This window comes from Acartia tonsa, chromosome 13 (assembly GCF_053477335.1).
Source record: "Acartia tonsa isolate MP-2025a chromosome 13, ASM5347733v1, whole genome shotgun sequence".
Classification (NCBI taxonomy): domain Eukaryota; kingdom Metazoa; phylum Arthropoda; class Copepoda; order Calanoida; family Acartiidae; genus Acartia; species Acartia tonsa.
Genome location: NC_137272.1, coordinates 20,016,753 through 20,039,739, shown reverse-complemented (window position 1 = coordinate 20,039,739; position 22,987 = coordinate 20,016,753). Strand labels below are relative to the sequence as shown.

General features: G+C 32.5%; 2 protein-coding genes across 12 annotated transcripts in view; both read right to left on the bottom strand.

Moving 5' to 3' along the window:
* The window catches only part of LOC145303886 (serine/threonine-protein phosphatase PGAM5, mitochondrial-like), a 14,856-nt gene extending 9,690 nt beyond the window's left edge, over window positions 1-5,166 (bottom strand). For all 3 annotated transcript variants that reach the window (XM_080145545.1, XM_080145544.1, XM_080145546.1), the window contains exons 1-5: window positions 5,055-5,166; window positions 4,581-4,626; window positions 3,883-3,922; window positions 559-624; window positions 81-135 (exon numbers count right to left, since the gene is read on the bottom strand). In XM_080145545.1, the coding sequence (XP_080001671.1) occupies window positions 81-135; window positions 559-624; window positions 3,883-3,922; window positions 4,581-4,626; window positions 5,055-5,141 (294 nt within the window). In that variant the 5' untranslated portion in view covers window positions 5,142-5,166. The remainder of the gene's footprint in view (window positions 1-80; window positions 136-558; window positions 625-3,882; window positions 3,923-4,580; window positions 4,627-5,054) is intronic.
* On the bottom strand, window positions 5,054-22,987 carry LOC145303885 (uncharacterized). Of its 9 annotated transcripts, none has more exons than XR_013873851.1 (26): window positions 22,844-22,987; window positions 22,474-22,531; window positions 21,752-21,877; window positions 20,952-21,035; window positions 19,990-20,062; window positions 19,650-19,706; window positions 18,544-18,632; window positions 17,746-17,827; window positions 17,097-17,193; window positions 15,864-15,994; window positions 15,193-15,347; window positions 14,228-14,321; window positions 13,757-13,867; window positions 13,519-13,549; window positions 13,270-13,349; window positions 12,794-12,858; window positions 11,769-11,915; window positions 11,150-11,285; window positions 10,408-10,472; window positions 9,999-10,068; window positions 9,197-9,273; window positions 7,950-8,084; window positions 7,475-7,519; window positions 6,900-7,143; window positions 5,577-5,639; window positions 5,054-5,379 (listed from the first exon to the last, which is right to left on the bottom strand). XR_013873851.1 is itself a non-coding variant. In XM_080145542.1 (24 exons), exons 2-24 carry the CDS (start codon window positions 22,524-22,526, stop codon window positions 7,056-7,058), a joined length of 2,091 nt encoding a protein of 696 aa, XP_080001668.1. In that variant the 5' UTR covers window positions 22,527-22,531; window positions 22,844-22,987; the 3' UTR covers window positions 5,054-7,055. The 9 variants fall into 9 exon arrangements, 2 of the variants coding, with proteins under 2 accessions (XP_080001668.1, XP_080001669.1); XR_013873852.1 differs by having other exon boundaries at window positions 5,577-5,617; XR_013873848.1 differs by having other exon boundaries at window positions 5,577-7,143.

The following is a 22,987-nucleotide window of genomic DNA, read 5'->3' as shown; positions in this document are numbered from 1 at the left end:
AAAAAATAAATCTTGTGCAGAATATACACCCCTGCAAAAATACGAGGATAGATCAATAAATGAAATGAGCTAAAATTTACCTTATCTTCTTCTCCTTCTAGATTGTACTGACCATGTCGTATCAAAATTATATTCCTAAATTTTAATAGAAATAATTAGCGGATGCGTCCCTGTACTCTAAGGAAAAGAGGGCACCAGATTAGGTATCTAAAGGGATAAGAATGGCCGATGATTTGATGTAAATCTCCAATAATGAAACACTAAATTCCCTCTTTTGTAGATTACAATTATTGGTTGAAACATTTGGACACTCAACTTATTTAATCAAATAATTAAAATTTATCAAAAGTCCCCAAGATTGTTTGGCCAACTAATAAACAAACGTTAGGTATTGAAATTTTTGGGGACTAGTGCAAATGCAATAAAAAGCCCATTGTCCTCTTTCTTCATGGCAATAGATAGCCCGAAACTAACCCTCCCCGGCACCCTCTATTTCTTACCTTTCCAAAAAACTTGGTTAGATTTTTTGAAACAAAACCTTGATTATTAATTTTTTACCTGGAAGCTTTTGATGTCTCGGCATTTTCTGATTCAGGATTTCTTTTGTCCCAGTTGAAGTCCCATCTGAGAAATAAAGATATCAGTTTTAATGATTAAAATATTAGGTAGGTACTTCAGACTAACTCTGTTCTTTAAAGCCACAGAAGTTTCCGCCGGTCTAATAAAGAACAAGGATGACATTGACAACATACATAAAAGCAAAGATCTAAAATCAGAAGGAAGGACAAACGAACAAAAACTCCTATAGAGTGTCAGAGTGTCCTATAGATGCCTAGCTTACTATATTGACCTAGGAATCATTATTCCAAAAAGCAGATGAATAGGTATAACAATTATATTATATAAAAAAATGTTAATTAGGGACGGACAGATCGACCCTAATTATAGAAAAGCGTCGCTTTTAAAAATAACTTAAGTCAATCATTTGACATCAAAAATAAAATAAATAAAACTTTTTTTAGAACTACCTAATTAGAAATACTTTTTGAACTTAACATTATTTAATTTAACCCTCTAGGTTTTCTTATCCTTAAGTTAGTTCTATCTGTCCGTCTATTATATAATAAGATATAATGACCATAGCATCTAGGGGCTCTATATTCAAAGCTATATGCAAGGGCAGAAAAATAGCCTAAATCCAAACCAAGACTTTGTATAAAAATAAAATATCCTAACATAATCCAGGGTCCTATGAAAAGCTTTGCTGTGAAGAATGACCATATCTGTTCAGCGGTTAGTGAGATCCTTCGCTACATACAAAAAAAGGCTTACTACTTTATAAAGTACGATAATAATATTATATACCTAGTAATAGTAAACTTAGGCATGTTTTAAAATCATGGAATCGATTAAAACCCTTTTTAAAAATTCTTGCCAGTTAAGTTAAGGGAAAGAAAATATTGATAAACATTCCCAATATGACGATAAACAGAATTACCCAGTATAAGATTTAAATCATTAGTAAAAAGTTTGGTCACTGCCAGGTTGAACAAACTAATAAAGATTTTTATTTAAATAACCAAATTTTTTAATCCAATAAATAAATAATAAATAAAACTTTAGGTACCAGTGTAATCTACGCTCCAATTTCCCCTTGACTTAACAACTTTGGGGACTTCAGTGAATTTTGATTGGTTTGTTTATTAAGTTAGGTGTCCAAACGTTTCAACCACTTATTTTCTATCTACAGAAAGGGTAATACTGTGCATCATCATAAGGGATGTATTGTACACCAATCTATCGGCCATAGTCTTATCATTTTAGATCCCTGAATCTAGGTAATGAATGAAGTAAACTTGATTACACAATTATAAGTCGGATCAAAAAGTTCAAACTTAATTTGTTAGAGGCAAAACGGCTCATCATATAATTATCAATTTCCGTAAGTCTGCATGAATGTCAGTCCACATTGATGACTTTTTCAACCGCTATACAAGAGTGGTGATTTTTTTTTATGAAGATTTCTTTGACCAATGCACAACTACTACATATCTTAATTTTCCAGCTTCATTGCCAAAGCTTTATAATGTGTGATATATAAATGTGTGATATCAATAGCTGCTAAAAAAAACCTTCACCTTGACCGTCAGTCAATTTGGCCATTCTTAACCAATAACCATTAGGGTGGGTCGATTTTGGACATTTTTTTTCTGAGGCCAAAGCGGGGATCTGCACTCAATTTATATAGATATAATACACCTCTGGATGATTTAAAATTTATCCTAAGTCTTAAAACCGCTGACGACCAGACATTCAATTGTATAGCTATTTGTAAATGGGAGTCAAAAATTTATTGAATCAGAACTATGGCTTCATGGTGCTCCCTGGAAATGCCTTGAGGAGCTGAGTCAGGAACTTTTGTCCGTTTCAAAAAATCTCGTTCCTAGCCTGAGAAAATCTAAAAAACCTCTACAAATTGGACAATTTTCAATAAACCTTAAATTTTTTTGGTTTTTTAGTGATTTCTAAGGCTAGGAACGAGATATTTTGAAACGGACAAAAGTTCCTGATTCAGCTCCTCAAGGCCTTTCCAGGGAGCACCATGAAGCCATAGTTCTGATTCAAAATTTTTTTTGAATGTCGTCTTTGCATACTAATAAGTAATGAATTATATTTTTAAGTGGTCGTGTTCTAAAACTCAACTTTTTAAAATTCTTTTTTGGTCAGAAATGTTTTTAAGGTTAATTTTATCTGTTGCATATCCCCGCTTTGTCTAATTCCGATATGAACCCACCCTAATAACCATATTCTATTCTATTTCATCCTTAATCATCTCGTAAATAGTTGGACCAATCGTAACTGAATCAGTGAATAGTATCGCTTAAAGGAAGGTGTTAAGCTATTTTTGGGTGGTAGGAGGCCCCCCAAAAAGCCCTTAGACGACCCTTTCCATTCAAGCTATTGGGAAAAAGCCACTAGTACTTCGAATAGTGTTTTTTTTATACTGTCCTTTCCTACTTATGTATGTTGGCATCCTTGTATTACTTAGAAAGTGCCAAACTATATTAGCAAGTTTTTTTTTAAAGTAAAATATGATTATTTTATGTTTCTTATGACATCTAAAACACACAGAAAGGGAGGGGACGATTGACTCTTTAATACTTTAGTCCCAAAAGTTTTATAATAACTTTTTTTATTCGTTGGCTCAACAACTTTGGGGACTTAATGATTGTTGATTGGTTGATTCTTTAAGTTTAGTGTCCAAACGTTTCAAGAACTAATTGTAATCTCTACATAAGAAGTAATTTTCTGTATCTACATTAGGGACATGCATTAATTAATAGGCCATTAGCTCATCCCTTAATATCCTTGTCTAAAACAGCAAGAATAAACATACCAGTCAATGAATCATATGCATCTTGAAAAAAAACTATTCTACCTCTTAATTTTTTAATTGAATATACCTACCAACAACAAAATTAATACTGAAAAAAATGACAAAACCTATACGTAATTTTCAGCTGTTGTTGCGGGGCAACATTTAGTATGATTGTCGAACTTTTTATCTGCCCCCCAAATATTATTTTTTATTTCTTTCGCTTCCTGCAACTACCTACTATCGTTAAATATTGTAATATTTTTTTATTGATAAAAACACAGCATGCTGTTAAACAATAGATGTCCCGAAATGATCTAATTAAATTGGGTAGGTATAAAACTAGATCTTTGTTTTATTTTCTGGAGAAAAAAATTTCTGAACAAGATAAAAATATTTAAAGATGAAAATGATAAAAACATGTCTGATTTAATAATATTATTAACGGTTACGATAAACGGACATACAAAAACCCATAATTCTAGTAATTTCACTTAAAAACATACTTGGTAAATTTTGGAGGTTGTGCGGCTTCGGTTTCAGCATCTAAATACAAAAAAAAATTAAAAAGAACAGTAAACTGTAATAAACTTGGTCCGGCCCGATACTAGTTTTTACCGGGCATTTTTGGGCTGCCTTTTATCAAACCATTTGCGCAGTATTGGGTACTTAAATCTTTTAAGTTGATTTTTAGAGCAAGAGGTGGTGAAAAATGGGGGGGGGGGGGAGATTTTTTTGGGTGATCCAGAACATGATAAAATTTTGAAGGAGTGACATTAAACCCCTCCTATAGAAATAGATAATACATTGATTAACCTTTATGTTTTTTGTAAGATAAAATATGCTTTCTAACATAAGTGCCCTAAATGTTGCCCAAACCCCCTTTTTGGCGGTAAAACCCATTTTGGGCAAATAGGCCGCCCAAAATCAAATCAACTGCCCAATAGTCCATCCCTGTAATAAGCAAACACGTGACATAGGAAAGCATACAAAAATACTTAAACGTTGTCAAGTTTTCAAACACATAATAGCATTAGTTATCTACTGCAAATGAACTTGTGGGACAGTAAGAACGCAAAGAGAGAAAATTAGTAGAGATGATCCGAAGTGTCGGACGGACATTAGGACTGTCGGACTTAATCTAGTTAGAGAGTAGCTGCACTACTAAAAATATACATTGTAATATGTAAAATGATTTACTTACTTAATAGAAAAGTATTCTTTAAAAAGCTGAATTTTGAGTCTTTTTCCTATAAAAATAATTATTAGGTAGGTACTTTAGTTATAGTTACAAAAATGCATTTGAACTTCGTTATATTGATCCTAATAACTTTTCACTATCTTAGTTAAATTCTTGTAATTTGTGTCAACAATCTTTTTATTTTAAATGATAACCTTTACAACCACAAATTGCTCATCCTACTGAAACTAGGTAGGTATTAAGTTGGATGGTGGAAAATAAGTCAGTAATTTAGAGTTTGATAGTGTGCATTGAAATCCGCATATGTATCACAATATCAAATCATCATAATCATAAATCATAACGACAAAAAAAAACTTGGTGTTGTTTGTTCAGCAAAAATGAAAAATTTTGCAGATATGCAGATGCTAAAAAGCAAAATTAAGTGCACACATTTACAATATTTAATAAATAAAAAAATTTTAGTTATAAACTAGCCTTATAATAACCCGCCAAAGCAACAGCCGCAGTCACTCCACTCGCCGCACCGAACACGCGGCAAACCAGCGCTCCAACTCCCGCCATTTTATTCTGAAAAATTTGGCGCCTACTTTTAAGAAGACATTTTTTCTTTATTTTTTATTTCATATGTAAATTTTTTATCAAGGTTTAAATGTATTATTAATTATAATGAACAAATTTAAAAAAATTACAAGAATGATAATTTTCCCCTCTTTTATACTGTTAAACATTATACAAAGTATAAAAAAGAGAAAAATATATGAGTATTTTATTATAAATATAATGTGCAGGTTTTTTTGTGCTGAAATTATAAAAAAAACATAGACGCTTAAGTCCAATAGTAGGATAGCTTTTTTGAAACATTGATAATAAGCAAATCTTAAGAAGGGTAAGGTGAAAAGAGTTATCAAATCAAGTAAGCCGTACTAACCGACAGACAATCAAAACATTTTACTTGTAGAGAAGCTTCTCAAATTAAAAAAAAACATATTATAAGACAATTGTGCTATTAAACATAGAAAATATCAATATATTTGTAGCTTAAGTATTAAGTATCAAGGACTAGAATATGACAAATGAAAAAAAAACAATTATTTTGACTAGTGGTATATTTTTTTCAGATACCATATCCCTGTCCCTAATTAAGTATGTATTTATTGTGTATCAAAAAAACTTCATTTTCAAAAAAAAAAATATTTTTATTTTTGTAATAATTTGAACAGCAGAAAAGTTGAGGGCAACATAGTTTAACTTAAGATGGAATATCCCTTTCACTGGCAATAAATGCAAAGTGACCTTTAATAAGGCCAAGAATTTTTTAATAAAAACATCTTCTAAAAGGGAACTATCCATGAAGGAAAAGCTTAGAGGTTTGGCAATCAAGAAAATATTATAATGCCTGGAATTGTATTAAATAAAAAATAGGTGGATACTTTAACAATAAATCGTATAAAATTCAGTTAAATATTCATTATTTGAGCTACGAATCATTCAAACTGTTATTGACTCGCAATTTTATTTATGTTTTTTAGACTATCACAAAACGTTTGAATAATCTATCTTGTGATATTTGAAGATATTATTTACCTAATGAATATATTACCTATTTAAAAGATTTGACCTAGGAATAAATTGAAAGTTTGGTATTTTGATTACAAGAAAGTTTTTGACACCCCAAAATATGAAGTTGCCAAAATTTGATTTTCCATCATGACTAGTTTCCATGTAGATAGAAATCTATTTTTTGTGTGTCTAAATTTTTTTATTATTGGCAATATTCAATAATTTTCTAATTGTCATTTATTACTAGGATAAGATAAATTAGGTCTAGGAAATACAATTTTGGGTATAGGGTGGAAATTAAACATGATTTTTTTTTTCATAATCCCTTTGAAATTAGAAAGAATATTTCATTGGAGGAAAATCAATGTCTAACTTTTCGTCAAGTTAATAAAACATGTCATAAATTTCTTAGTTTTCTAACTGAAATTAATTTAATTTTTTTATTTATATTATCTTTATCATTTTGGACTGAAGTTATATTAGATGTCAAAAGGTTTTTTATCTAAATGAATTAAACCTTTCTGATTGTAATTACTTAGCTGCCTGTTTGTGTAAATTTTTTGTTCACGAAACTTTTGTGATAGGACCTTAAATTTTAGAAGCCTGTTACTGTTAGGCTATTTTTTTTGTAAGCTCAGCATCTATATATGTAATACTGTATAACAGTTTACTGCTCTTGTACGTTGTTATTGCTGCGCTTCATAAAGTTGCCCTTGTTAGATTAAATTTGCCTGATGTCGTGTTGTAAGAAATATATACCTATCCCCTGTCTATGTTCGAGGTTCAAAATCAAATAGATAACACTCAAAATTTCTGGTTTATGGTTCTAAATTAAGGAGATATCCTTTAAATTTGTGATGCAAAATTAGGTATTTAAAATTTATGGTTCAAAATTTGGTAGATATCCTCAAAAACTTATGGTTCAAAATTGAGTAGATACTCTCTAAGTACTTGAGGAAGAGGTAGTTTGCTGGCGTACACGGCAGGTCGTCGACCAATCCTGGTGTGACAGAATAATTTAATTAATTTTCAGTCTAACAAGGACTAATGTTGTCATAAGTAGTACAAAAAATGTTGTTATTTTTAAAAGTCTACTGTTTGTACCGAAGGATCCAGCTAACCTCTAAACCGATATGGTTCTCCTTTGCATGGTAGCTTCTTAAAGTCCTGGAAAGGTTAACTATACCTAACCTTGCAGGGCTATATATATCCAAACCTAACCTAATCTTAAGTATTAAACATCCAAAGTAAACCCTTCCCCTCCCCTTATTTTTAATTCATTAAAAAAATATACGCGTGATTCAGTGCTCAACAATAATAATTATCTGTTCCTGTTATAAATTTCTACACGGCACATCTGTTTCAGGGTGCGGGGAGCACTATAATTAAAATAATAAACATTTAATTAAATAAGATTATGAGTTGATAGGGTTCTATATGAATAAGGTACAATGGAATGATATTATGACAAACAACTCTAAAGGAAAATTTCCACACAACCCCCTTCCCCTTTTCCTACCCTTCTTTCCCAATCCTCTTCGCTTACATGCCAAAAACAAAATATATCACCAGATACTAACTAAGGTTTCGTGATTTTTTTTGTAGAATTGTTGGTTATGGCTACCCCTGTATAGCAATATTTTCAACAGGATCGGTCAATCTATAGCTGCCATTTCTTGCCAAATAAGTCAATTAAGACCCATTAAAATTGACCCGTTTTATGTATAAAATACTTGACGTTGATATTATTATTATTGTTGAACTACTAATTGTCCTTGTTAATCGATCGGGGATTAAAGAAATACTAACCTAAACTTATCTCTAATGGTTGAGTAGAGGGTTTTGTAATGTCTCTGCGGGTTTATACCCAGCTGGGCTGAGAGGTACTTCACACACGGGTATAGGTCATTGTGGGACATAGATAGATAGTACAGCTCCATTAATCTAGATAGATAGATAGTTATTAGATAGATGGATACTTCACACACGGGTATAGGTCATTGTGGGACATAGATAGATAGTACGGATCTACTGCAGTTCACGGTAAAATATTGCTGGTAACGAATATTGCTAAAAAATTCTGAATTTTGAAGGCTGCTAGCTGCCAAACGGCTGAACGTACAGATCATGCCCGCACATAGTTTTAAGCGGCATAAAAAGGCCTACACATAATCTGGAATAACCATAAATCAATAATGCATAATTATCTTGCAGTGCATAGAAATGCGCGAAAAAGACCTATTTTACGCGGTTTTTCTTCAGTTAGCTTTCCCTGTGCATCATTGGATCTTGGCTATTCCAGATTATTTGTAGGCCTCCTTATGCCGCTTAAAATGGTGTGCGGGTATGATCTGTACGTTCAGCCGTTTGGCAGCTAGCAGCCTTTAAAATTAATAAATTTTTAGCAATATTCGTTACCAGCAATATTTTACCGTGAACTGCAGTAGATCCGATAGTACAGCTCCATTAATCTAGATAGATAGATAGTTATTAGATAGATGGATACTTCACACATGGGTATAGGTCATTGTAGGACATAGATAGATAGTACAGCTCCATTAATCTAGATAGATAGATAGTTATTAGATAGATGGATCTAAGAACCCCTTGAATTTAGGTTGCAGTTAAAAATATATAAAAAGGGTTGACGAAGTTCTAAACACGATTTTTCTAGTGATTAATTACAGAATGTTTACTACATTGTGATGTATTGGTAATTCAATTTTCAAGTGAATTATTTTTTTTTTTAGAATTAATTTTGTTCTAAATCATATTACCATGATCCCCTTACAATTTTGGTCAAATTTTCTGGATTAATCTAGTTTCCATTGCTTTTCAGCGAAAACTCTTAAATTTAATTAATTGCCCATTGTCCCCTCCCTTACTCCCTAGATAGATACACACATCGGTCAAATCCATATTTGCATTCCCATAAATAAGTATTATAGAGGTGAATTGAAGTAAATGTCAAAATAAAACTAAAACTAAGAATTTGATGTTGATTTATCAAGAAAACATAAAAATTTATGGTCCATTGACGTATTCATAATTTATACCTGACAAAATATTGCTCGTCCTTCTCTCCAAGAAGCTGAGGTTTGTTAATCAACAGATGGACATAGTTATATAGAACCTAAATAGATTAACAGAAAGATAATAATTGATAGATAGAAAAGCTAAGAATTTTTAGGTATAAATAGATATAATTACATAGAAATTAAATCTGCTAGACATAGATGAATAAGATGGACAGAAAGATGTACAAAATCCACAGAGAAGTTAAAGTTTGATTACTAAAAAAATGGACATATTTATACCTAAAACCTAAAAGATTGACATAGATGAACAGATAAAACAGAAGCCGAGGTTTGATTATCCACAGATGAAATGGACAAAGATAGACAAACAAATAACATTGGTTTATTTATCAGTATATATGAACTAACGCAAAGCTACAAATAACCTAATTATATAATATGAACAGAAAGATGGGTATAAGCAAACAAAAGGCAGAATTTAACACGTACAAATACAGGATAATGTGCAGCTACTGTATAATTTACTAGCGGCTTCACCCCTAGCCTCTAGGGGCTTTGCCCCAAGAGGTAGTTAAAAAAAATGTAGTACATGTGGTGCAGCACCAAATAGTTTGTATCATATGATTCTGCATCATCAAAAAAAATGATGGGGAATTTGTTTATTTTTGGGGGGGTTGGGCCGGGAGTGTCCCACTCTTCAAGAAAATAGCCTAAAACCACCACAGGACCAGTAGGTATATTTCCTGAAGAGTAAAATCCGATCGATTCAGTGGACGGTCGGACAGACGGACAGACATCATTCTACTTATAGATTACCCACCTGATTACTGTATTTCTTTAGGGAATGACTCTTAGATCTTGAAACAGGATTTCCTCGTACATCATTTCCACTAGATAGATAAATGGTTGCATGGATAGATGATTATGATAGATAGGTGGATAAATGATTGTTAAGATTCCCCCTTTTTTATTACCAGATATGTAGATAAACTTAAATTTTGTTTATATCTAGATACGGGATATCATTGCTACAAAAGTGACAGATAAAAATAGATAAATAAAAAGAAGAAAATATTGTTTTGAGTACCTATTGACATCTGTTAAAAGGGATAATTCCATAATAAGAATTTTAAGAAAAATTTGTTGGAAGAAGGTGTTTTATTATAATGATTCAAATAACATTAAAGGAAACGCATTTTGAAAGAGATGTTCCATAAAAAAAGACTTACCATCTCAGAAACTCTTGATGATTATAATCTGAAGAACTGTTGGATGATTCTGATGGATTTTCTGTTGATATGAATACTTTTTGTTAAAAATTACAAATATTTTATTCCAACAACAAACTATGATGCCTATAACTTTTTCGCAAGTAAAATAAGTACCTGATTTAAATCATCTTAGTATTATTTCACTTAAATTATGCTTTTATCTATAAATGTTTGTTACTTGTGATGAATATTACTGTAGCATTGATTATAGAGAAGCTTTACTCCTCTCTAATATTATTATAAACAGACAGCTTAATAAGATAATGACTGGAAGGGGGAGCTGTCATGATATTGCAAGCTGCGGCTTGCAAATAAATATATGCAAAGCTAAAGGGGCTAGTTGGTATTTGAATCTTGCATAGCGAGGTCCGCCCCCTGTAGCTGTAGGCTTGAGTCCCTAGGTGAGGACGCCGCAGTTACTTTATAAATCCAACCCAGGATAAATATACATTTATCAGTTATACAATATTGCTTATTTTATCATATGTGTATTCAATAAAGTTGATCAACTAAAATAAAGTGAAGTTATTTGATGGTAAGAATAGCGAGTCTTCTCTATAATTAGCTATTGTCTGCTATACGTCCATAATACATTACTTTCTTATAAATATGAGAAATAACAGCTTGATCATGATAATTGATGAGATTAAGTAAAAACAAATATAATTTTTCGTTCATTAACAACGTATTCCATTCCTGTCTTCATATTAGGGTTTGCCCCGTACTGTAGCAGTGTCAGGGTTAGGTCGTACACGTACTCCAGGTCAGGCGGGTACCTGGCGTTCTGAACCATGTCCATTAGCGAGATCAATATGTGCGGCCGTCGCGACGAGAATCTAGATAGATAGATAATATTTAATGCTATTATGTTACCATGAGATATCATATGACAATCAAAGAGAGAGAGAGAGATGACACTTGGCTGTTTATTACACTAGTCCCCAAAGTTTTATCATAGCGTTTTCTTATTCGTTGGCTTAACAACTTTGTGGACTTTTACTAAATTTTGATCGGTTGGTTTATTGAGTGTTGAAAAGTTTCTACCAATAATCTTAATCTACAAAAGGGGTAATTTTGATTTTCATCATTAGGGATATGCATCAATTTATCGGCCATTGTCTTATTCCTCTAGATCCGTGATGAGGAAATAAAAATAGAATGAAATAAACTGAAAACAAAAATACTTAATAAATAACGAAAATAATAAGCCAAATAACTTTTAAGTTGTGACATACAAATATACATACAAATGTATGTTTGTATATACATGTCCTAATTATAGAATAGCTGCGCTACTAACAAGGAAAATTAGAACCCACCTGACATTAGGATCAAGTCCATGCTGTAGTAATAAGGTCAATAGGTTTCTGATAAACTCAAACGCTTCTTTCCTGTCCTCCTGTCTGCCCAGGGTCATATTCTCGGCTCCGTTGAACACCAACACGTGCAGAGGTGTTAGGTTTGACCTAAAATATATGCTAATGTTAACAAAGATGACAACATCTAAAAGTTATCATTCATAAAAAAACAAAGATCTGATAAATCTTGAAAATATTTGTTGGAATTTGTGTAGCGTGACTTATAGACCAACTAAGTAAATTATTTCCTGGTAGGGTTGGGCCGGAAATCCGGTGTGGCCGGATATCCGGCCATTTTCAATATCCAGCCGGATATCCGGCTCTATAATTTTTTATATTTTAAACCAAAAATCTCTGCTTTTTAAAGTTTTAAATGGCTATAATTTTCTTATTATTGAAGCTAGAAGAACATTTTTTCTGAACAAGTTTAACTTTATGTAAATTTATATAAGATTTCTGAAGAAATTTTTTTTGGCTACTTTGGTATCTGGTAATTTGGCCGGTTATCCGGTAATTTGGCCGGATAACCGGATATCCGGCGTTTGAAATCAGCCGGATATCCGGTATCTGGCCAAAAAAGTATCCGGCCCAACCCTATTTCCTGAATTATCAGAAAATTACAATAGGGAATCTTCACAAAATAATTCAGACTACTATACCTATTGTAGATTAATGTCGGACATTTCGTATTATAGAGTATCTTCGATACTAAAAAACTGAAGGCATCTTCATAGTTGGGAGGGGCAAAGGCAAAGAGGGAGAATGATAAACCATTGAAGTAACCAGCAATTATGATTCTAAAAGTTACTGTTTTTAAAACTAAGATTATGTATGAATATTTAAGATTAACGGGTTTTATGGCTCACACGCTATCAAGGGATAATCCCAACAATTCAGATGTCTATCTTAAAAAGCAGCATATTCATAATCAATCATATAAACAGACTGATATTTAAAATGGCAGAAAAGTTTCAAAACAAACTTACTTAGATGAACAATTAGGATTTGCTCCATATTTACATAATATTCTTACACAATTCAGGTAACAAACCTAAAATTAGATTAGATTTTTAATTTCCATTAATCGGGGCAGCAAACATAAAGGTTCTGAATTAGATAAAATAAGATTAGAGAAAAAGTTTCTTTAATAGGGCCTTTTGAGCGCTGATCCCCTACTTTTTATATGATTGAAGTAAGCGGGTGGGGGGGGGGGGGGGGGGTGAGAATGCTTTTATTTTTCTATGTATAAACCCTGCGGGGGAGGGGATGTCCTAACACTGTGGGGTGGGGCCTTTACCAGCGAAGCTACTCTATTACCAATACAACCTAGCCTAGTCTGACATGAAGTAACCCTCCCATCCCTCTGGTTTTATTTCGAAATAATAAAAGGAGGGGTCCCGTGCTAAATTGGGGATTCAGAATTAAAAATCCTGTCACAATGTGTATGAAATGAAAGCTTTACCTTCATAAGATGTGAGTAATGATGAAGGGGGTCATTATTAATGAGAGGTATCAAACACACCATAATTGGAACTGTACCATCTCTTCCCTCATTATTAGGATCACCTCCCTCCTAAAATATTATTGATGAGAGGTATCAAGCACACCATAATAGGAACTGTACCATCACTCTCTCATTATTAGGATCAACTCCATCCTAAAATATTATTGATGAGAGGTATCAAGCACACCACAATTGGAATAGTACCACCTCTCCCCTCATTATTAGGATCACCTCCCTCCTAAAATATTATTAATGATGAGAGGTATCAAGCACACCATAATTGGAACTGAACCATCTCTCCCCTCATTATTAGGGTCACCTCCCTATTAAAATATTTTCATGTAGGAAATTCACTGACTTCACAAAATCACTGTATAATTTATTTACAAAGACAAAACTTATATTTGAGTACTTCCTGTTTACCAAATATAAGTGTATGATTTACCTGTAATAACATATTAAGAAGGTCATATCTGAACTCCCAGTCTGTAACATGTCTTAGTACACAGGCCAGGGCGCTGTTACGAAACTGGTTAATACTTGGTTTGGCTCCATTCTGATTGTTTAAATACAAACTTCAGTTTTCATGAAAAGTTTTTTGATACCAAAATAATGCTTTTTAAAGACAGAATGTCTGTCTTAGGTGTGGTGTAAGATCTTGCTTGTTATTGTTTATGTTTAAGATTTTGTCTAAAGCTGGATCTATAAATCTATATAGCTCATCTTAAAGTAAAACCTCACACATTTATAGATTATATATAAAATATAATGAATTATGATAGCTCATGTCTGAAATGCTTTTTTTAATTATGTGGGTTTTGAAGTTATAAGATTTTTTCTAAGACTTTCAAATAATGGCTTATATTTAGTAAATACACAAAATTGCTTCAAGACATTTGACTAGGTTTGAATGTGCCTGGATTAGAAATCTGACTAGAGTGAGCATGTCCCACTTATTCCAAGGTTGAGGATCATCATTATACCCACACCTTCTCTCCTCCAGAGCATATCTATATATTATAATAATAGTTAGTATGTCCCACTATTCCATGGTTGAGGATCATGATCATTATACCCACACCTTCTCTCCTCCAGAGCATATATATATATTATAATAATAGTTAGTATGTCCCACTATTCCATAGATGAGGATCATCATTAAACCCAAACCTTCTCTCCTCCAGAGCATATCTACATATATATTATAATAATAATAGTTAGTATGTCCCACTATTCCATAGTTGAGGATCATCATTATACCCACACCTCCTCTCCTCAAGATCGTATCTACATATTATAATATTAATAGATAGGTAGTATGTCCCACTATTCCATTCCACACTGTAAAGTAAAGCAACTACCTGCATGCCAAATCTCAGTGCTATGCAACTCTTTTGAGCTATCATTTGTTAGAGAGTACCTTCACTTTAATAAGTTCTATTTCATTAAAGTTCTGATTTATCAAGAATATTTTTAATTACTATAATTATATAGACCGAAAATTAAAAATAAATAAAGTTACCATTTCTGACAATACAATAGGCATTATTATAATTGTTTAAAATTCTGTTATAATGTTTGTTAAAACAACAGATTTATAGTATAGATGTATATACACATAACTATCCCCCCCCCGCACTTTATTTTCAATAACCTTTTTCATCTGTTAGCAAATTGTTTTCTGCTACTTGGCTGTTTTAATATTGCTGTTACTATTGATTTTCAAAGACCCAATTGAGAGTTGGTAATTGAGATAAGGTAATACCTAAAGTTAATTAACCCTTTCTCCCTCTAGTGTTTTCCTCTAATGTTAAAACTTTTTTGCAGAGAAGTTAATGGAAAATCATATTTAAAATTTAAAATGAAATAAAAACATCTGACCTGATAATTAAAGCATGTAGAGGAGTGTTGCCTAATGAATCAGGTTGATTAATAAGGTCTCTGAGTCCGTGCTCAAGAAGGAATTTCAAAGTTTTTAATGTGTCCACCGCATTCTTCTTTCCTTGTAGCAATAACACATGGATAGCTGTCATACTCTGAGAGGCAGGCAATGCCAATTTAAAAGCAAGTAGCATCTATGCTACTAGAGGCACTTTAAAGCGGGTATGCAAAGGTAGGTCAACACATCACAATTTAGTTTAAAAGAAACAATCAAATGGGGTTTGGGGGGGAGTGGGGGGGGCATTGAAATCATTTTCTTTGCATAGGAGATTTTTCTTCGGGGGGGGGGGGGGGGATTGATTTTTCTTCTCCTAATAGAGTTAATAATACATAATAAAAGTAGACTCATATTTTTCTTTTTGGTAAGTGAATTTTTTGTTACAGACAGATACACACTGACAATCCGAATTTTTATCTTAATATTAAAAAGAAAAGCAAATTATATTTTAGAAAAAATAAACAATTAACCTTTATATTGTACTGTACATATTCAGTTTATGTTTTGAGATATTGAAGTAAAAATCAGACAAAATATTGAATGTATGTCTCAGACGGTTGCCATTTCACAGTGAATCATAACACAACCTTCTATAACCAATTGACATTATTGCCTGGGTGGTGGTTGTAACTTTTGTCTCAGCTCCACATTGTATCAAGAGCTCCAAGAACTTGATATCATGCAGGGTGGACTGATGTATAGGATAATATTCATCATAACATTGATTAATCTCATCACTGCGCTCTGTTGTACAACAGTTGTTTTAATAACATATCATTTCAATTAAGCCAATAAAGATTTTAAATTCTAAAATTTGTCTATAACACATTTTCAGAAAAGTATTACCTATGGGTAAATTTTTTGGTGTATTTTCCATAAAATTTTTTTGTTAGGTACTGTTCAGACAAATGCGCTAATAAAGTCAAACTGTTCTTAATTTTGATAATTCCATATTTATACATTTGGTCAAAAATAAGAACAGTTTGACTTAACAAGCGCAATTGACTGAACAGTAACACACAACTTCATGGTAAATGTGCAAAAAATTACCCTCTAAAGTAGCGCAGAAAAGTTAAAATAGAGTTAATTATTATATTATGCCTAAACCATGAAATAATGTGTCAAACCCCTGGAATAAAAAGAAATGCATTCTTTTTAAACTTTAAAAATACGATTAATTATTCTAAGACTTGATATATGCAGGAAACTGAGTAGGTAGTAGCTATTTCTTTCTATCATATGGATCCAAAATAAAAAATCACTTAGGTATTTTTTTTTCAGAAGAGAAAATGAATAGGTAATTTTTTTATACGTGATTTATACAGACCACAGAAGCACACATGCTAGCATTAGAAATTAGAGATGGGCCGGATACCGAATTCTGGATATCTGACTGATTTTCAATTACCGAATAATAGTAGCAAAAAAGTTTTCTTAACAAAAAAAAAATAAAAAAAAGGGGGGGGGGGGGCGGATGTGCCACTTTTTAAAACAAAAAGTAAAACGCGCATGATCTCAGCTCATAATAGAATTACAGATCTAAAATTCGGCACAGCAGTTGCTTTTATGGAGAACAATGTATAGAGACTCCTACGTAACATTGCGAGGTATCGTAGAAACAGACTCCTACGCAACCTTGAACGCAACAAAAAAACTAAACATTTAAAGTGCCACTAGAGGCTTCTAGGGGGCGTAGCCGCTAGTTTAAGTTAAAAGTACAGGGATTTTTTTTGTATAATATAAAAGATTATATTTACAGAATCCGTCCGGATAGTTTTAATATCCGGTATCTGGCTGGATATCGGGCCAAACCATATTTATAAAGATATATAAAAAGACTGTGTGCCTGAGACAAGATATTTGACACAGTTCCAAGCTCCTCTCTCACAGGCTATGTGTAGCAGGGGACGCTTTTGTTGCCACGGCAACCAGTGGTCTTCACCCTAAACATAATACAATATTGGGATCATGGAAAGAAAACGAAGTAGCGGGTTTTGTTTTTAACAGTAGGTTTTCTCCTATTTATAGCCCCTGTTGGGAGCCCTAACCCTGCGGGGCAATCATTAACATTTACCTAACCTAACCTATTAGAAGCCACTGTACGACGAAACACAGTACTAGGTTTCTTTCCATGATCCCAATATTGTACTTTTCTAATCAGGGAAATCAGCAGGAAGGGAAGGGACACTAGACCCGAAGTTTTATGATTGCGTTTTCTCATTCTCTAGCCTAAAAACGTTGGTACATTTATTAACGTTTCAAACAATGATATTATTCTATAGAAGCCAAGTGATAATTTTGTTTATCATAGGGAATATATCTCAATTTATCCCTTTGAAAATCAGAGTGGTGGCAAAGTTAAGGCTTCTTCGCCCTAAACATTAAACCAGATCCTCTAATTTTATGGTTTATGTCTATCTATCCATTTGTCTATTTGTTAGGTATCTATATCTCAAATATCAGAATCTATCTATCTTATTATTAATTTTGTTCACCTGCTGGGCTAAAAGTTCTAAAATATCAACTTGATCTCCGTCTATGGCATAATATATGGCACATTGTAATTTGTCGGATCCCCTAAAACACAAAAATATATTTTTACATAGGTAGGTATCTTTAGTTGGAAAATCTACCCTTTTTAAATCTCATAGGAATTTCTTTAAACTAAGAAAGGTAAAGTGGTAGTTTCACGAAATGCATTTGAACATAATTTAGTGAACCGCATATTTTTTGCTAGTTAATGGGTTAAACTATATTTATATGGCGGCATATATTTGAAACAATTTAAATTTTCTACCACGTAGTTTTGAAAATATCAAGACTTGAAAATCGTCTTTTTGTGATATATGCAATTTAAAAAGACGATTTTCAAGTCTTGGTATTTGAAAAACTACGTGGTAGAAAATTTAAATTCTTTCAAATATATGCCATATAAATATAGTTTAACCCATTAACTCGCAAAAATATGCGGTTCACTAAATTAAGTTCAAATGCTTTTCGTGAAACTACCCCTTTAATCAATCCCCATTTGCATATCCTTGCACATATCAAGATTTTAAACATACCCCCCCCCCAAAAAAAAAAAAATTCCCCTCTTAAACCAAATAGAAAGGATTTTTGCCAATAGCTGAATATTTCAATATCTAGTTTGCCGATTAAGTTTTTCCCACGTAGGAAAGCTTTAGATAGGTCCCGTGAGGGTTTTAGGTAATTTAATTTTGTGATTGAAGTCTTCTGGATTTAGGATATATTTCAAATCAATTAGAAAACGGTAATGCAAATAAACGTGTTACCTGTTGAATCTGTCGTCATTATTGTGATGATGTTGTTTCCCCCTCTCCTCACAGTTCTGTTGGTGGTGGCCTGGCCAACACATGCGAGCCTATACACACAAACATTATACAAACACATGGATCAAAAGTGTTAAGACAATGGCTGATAAATTAATGTTCAACCCCAATGATGCTACACAAAGTTACAACTTCTGTAACGTAAAATTAGTGGTTGAAAGATATGAACACTCAAATTAATAAACCAATCAATCACAAATTCACTAAAGTCCCCAAAGTTGTTGTTAGACCAACAAATAAGAAAACGTTATCATAAAACTTTGGGGACTATTGTAATAAACAACCCATTGTCCACTCTCTCTCTGATATAAACATTACTCGGGTATAGTCCTTTCCACGACATCCCTCCATAAGGAGCGATTCTTCGTATTTTTCACAGTAGCTTTTCTCCTATTTCTAGCCCCTGCGGGGGGCTCTAACCCTGCGGGGCCAATTACCTAACCCTGTGGGGCAATCACCTAACACAATATAACCTAACCTAACCTAAAATAACCTATAAAAAGCCATTTTAAAAATACGAAGAATCGCTCCTTATGGACTCTGGAGGGATGTCGTGGAAAGGACTATACCCCATTACTCTAATTAAACTCTATTAGTGTGTCTCTACTTCCGCATATCATTTTTCATCTATTTAGCTTACAAATGGAAAGAAGAATAAAATGGCAAACAAATTAAAGATGACAGTTTGTGATGTTGTAATGATAAGTAATTCTGTTATGATTTGATAATGTGATAAATTCAGGACTTTATAAACATTAAAGTTACAGAAAAATATTGATTAGAATTAGGATACTTGTTAGTTATGTTGATTACAGTGTGTACGATATGTATAGAAATGAGATAAGTCATGCACAACAATTTATCCTTCTTAGTCCGATATCCCTAATAATCCCTGTATGTTAATTTTCAATCTATACTTTGATGGTTTAAGACTATTACAAGATTAGGTACCTATTCAATCTTACCAAAAATTTAATGTTCTTTTAATTTCCTTACAGATTTTAAAACAAAAAAAGTGTAGAGTAGGTTTGCGAATTAAAATATCTTACTTCGACATCAATTCTAGCTCCATGTTTCAGTAAAAATTCTACAGCGTCGTCGTAGCCCTAAAAGGTATTAAGAATAAGATAATTAAATTTTTATATGGATAAATATCTAGTTGGTTAAATAATTTGACAGCTAGAGATTTATTAAAACAAAATCTTTAAAATTACACTCACGTTCCTAAACATTTTCACTTATTACTGCTAAACATTAACCTTCTCTTTTCCTGCTACGCTACTAAGGACATCATTTTCCTAGTTAAAAGCGCAGCTGCTCTATAACTAATACTACTCGGGTATGAACATTTAACATGGCCTAACATATGATCTAATTGAATAAGCCTACCTTTAAACAGGCGATATGTAATGGCAATGAACAGCAGCCCCGGTTAATATCTATATTTCGGGATAAACACCATCTGAAAAAAGAAAAACTTTTTGATAAAAGTTCAAATTTTTTTGAAACCATTGTTTTAGAGGTCTTTATAATAACGAATATGTTAAACCCTTCATTGTTTGGCAAATTTTCGAGACCTCCCATAACAAGATATAAAAATACTCGTACTAGCAGACGGACATATTCGAAAAGTTATGCTATTACCTATACATAACTTTTTTTTATAAACTATTGTTTTGATTCAATTTAACAATTTTAACAGGATATTATTTGATAGGCTAAGTAGATAAATTAATTGGAAATTTTTATTAATAGAATTAGCGTATTTTAATTGCATCCTACCCAATCAAAATAAATATTTCATACAATGTAAAGTAGAAAGCTTTTGCTGTTTGTCCATTAAGATCTCGCTTACCACTAAACTGATTGAGTTCTTCGTTTTAGTAAATCTAAAGAAGCATCCCGAGAATGATTTAGTCTATTATAATTTTTTTTTTAGGTGGTTTTGGGCTATCTTTTTGAATACAAAGCCCCTAGAATGATGCTAGTCACTAGTTTATAATAAAAAACTTGGGAGGAGTGTTAGTCCGTGTGTTCAAGTTTTTAGCACTCTACGTCTACCAGAGACTTAAAAAATGGGCTCTTATTGTCTTATATACTGTTTATAGTACCTAATAAGTTATACATATACACACATCTAACAAAGCAACAGTGCATGGATACATGCAATTTTTAACATCTTTGTTATAAAAAAGTTTATCCGAGATTCGAACCAATCACCTAAAATAAAAAGAAGTTGCCCATTAGTTATAAAATGACATAGATTAGGACACTATACATCCACTAGATGTTAGAGAGACTAGGCTCAGCCTTATTGGGACTAACGGACAAAGGTAATAAATTAAATGTACCTTATCATGTCTAGGTTATTGATTCCCACACAGATTTGTAGAAGATTATACCCTTCCTCATTATGGATCAATAAGATATTCTCGCTGAAATAGATAGATAGGATATGTGACTTGTTAGTACTGGTCAAATATTAAGTCAATTCTTCCTAAAATAGATAGATAGGATATGTGTCTTGTCAATACTGGTTAAATATTAAGTCAATTCTCCCTGAAATAGATAGATAGGATATGTGTCTTGTCAATACTGGTTAAATATTAAGTCAATTCTCCCTGAAATAGATAGATAGGATATGTGTCTTGTCAATACTGGTCAAATATTAAGTCAAATCTCCCTGAAAAAGATAGATAAAATAAGTGTCTTTTCAGTAGGTACTGATAAAATATTAAGTCAATTTTCCCTGAAATAGATAGATAGATAGAATAAGTATAAGTATAAGAATAAGTATATATATTAGTTGTACAGAAAATCTTTTAATCTTCAGGCATATTCAATTTTAATGCAAGGAAGGAGTACATTCTAAAAACTATTTAAATTTCCTTTCCCCAGCCCTCTCTATTTCTTTCACCAATTTATTCCATAAAATAAAAATACGGGAAGTGGTAAGGGGGTATTATGAAAAATATACCTACACCACTTATACAATAACATCAAAAAAATAACCTACTTTAGAAATAGGTAGGTAAGTATTTATGCCAATTATATTCCTCTTTCTAATCATAGCTCTTTTAATGATAACTTTTGGTAACGTACAGAAGAACGGACAAACCCAAATTACAGAGAAGCTGCTAACAATACTGACCTACGAGGAACCTGGCCGAGAAGACCTTCTAATCTATGCACAGTAACTTTAGGATTTGCTCTCAAGGCGTCGAACACAATTCTGATATTTTTTCTCGTCGTCTCTGAACACCCTCGGTTATGACCACTGAAATAGTTTAATGTTAGGACGGAGAAAAGGTGATAGGTTACCTAGTGAATGTAATTGCTTTTCAAAATATATTTGTAGAGATTTTTCCGAGTTAGGCGGATTAATATCACATATCCGTTATCTTAGGAGATTAAGTATGTTTATTTGTTTGGATTTTTTTGGCAAGATATCTAACCTTAATAACAATGAACTGGTCAAAATCACACTTACAGATAAAATTTAACAGTACCTCTTAAGCATTGCAGTCTAACAGAAAAAAGTGAGTTATGTGAATTAGTCAGATTATCACATTTCCCCAGTTTTAATGTCTAATAGGTAAATGATGTCAGATTTGGACCCGATACCTGTCCTACATCACTGTAAAGCACTAGAGTAGAAAGGGGTTGAATAAATGTATGTCCCCATCGCAATGACCCTGTGTTGACCCTAAATTGGGTTTTTGAAAAACAACCAATGGTGACGGGAATATCAACACAGCCAAGTAGCAGAAAATAATTTGCAAGCAGACGAATAAGGTCATTGGAAAAGGAAGGGAGGTAGTTATCTGTGTATACAGATATAGATCTGTTTGTCCTAGAATATTTCTGGCTCACCTGGATAATAAAGCATGGCCGGATTGGAAGAAATGGGTCAGCGCCCCTCCCATCCAAACTAAAATAAAAACAATAGGTATTTACTAAATTATACAAATACCTTTTTTTCCACCCACTCAAGGTTCACCTCACACACTCTCGCAAAAGTTAAAAAAGGATGGGTAGGTAGCCTGTAGGTATCAATTTAACCCTCAGAATTAAAGGTTCCTAACTTTCCTTAAAATCAAACACAACAATATTTATTTATTAAGTAACAAACATAGAATATTATTGCAGAAAATCCGATGTATATTTTGCCTACGTAATTAAAAAGGAAAACTTTAAAAATTCAAAGGAATAAGCTTAAATCTCCATTAAAAATTTCGCTTACCTGCTAAACTGCAAAGCTAGGCCCAGATTTATATCTAATCATACATTGAAAAAAATATTTTCTATCTCTATACTCTATTTCATTCTTAACATTGTTATTAACCAATTTCAAAACAGATTGTATAAATACAAATTGCACTTTTTT

Bases quoted from the DNA above. Each gene is read 5' to 3' on its own strand.
- LOC145303885 (XM_080145542.1), bottom strand. From the start codon at position 22,526: ATGGGAGGGGCGCTGACCCATTTCTTCCAATCCGGCCATGCTTTATTA. The intron at 13,350-13,518 runs GTGGTACTATTC...ATGAGGGAAGAG, and splicing joins TCCTAATAATGAGGGGAGAG to ATGGTACAGTTCCAATTATG. The intron at 7,520-7,949 runs GTTAGTATTTCT...TTTTAATTATAG, and splicing joins ACCATTAGAGATAAGTTTAG to TGCTCCCCGCACCCTGAAAC.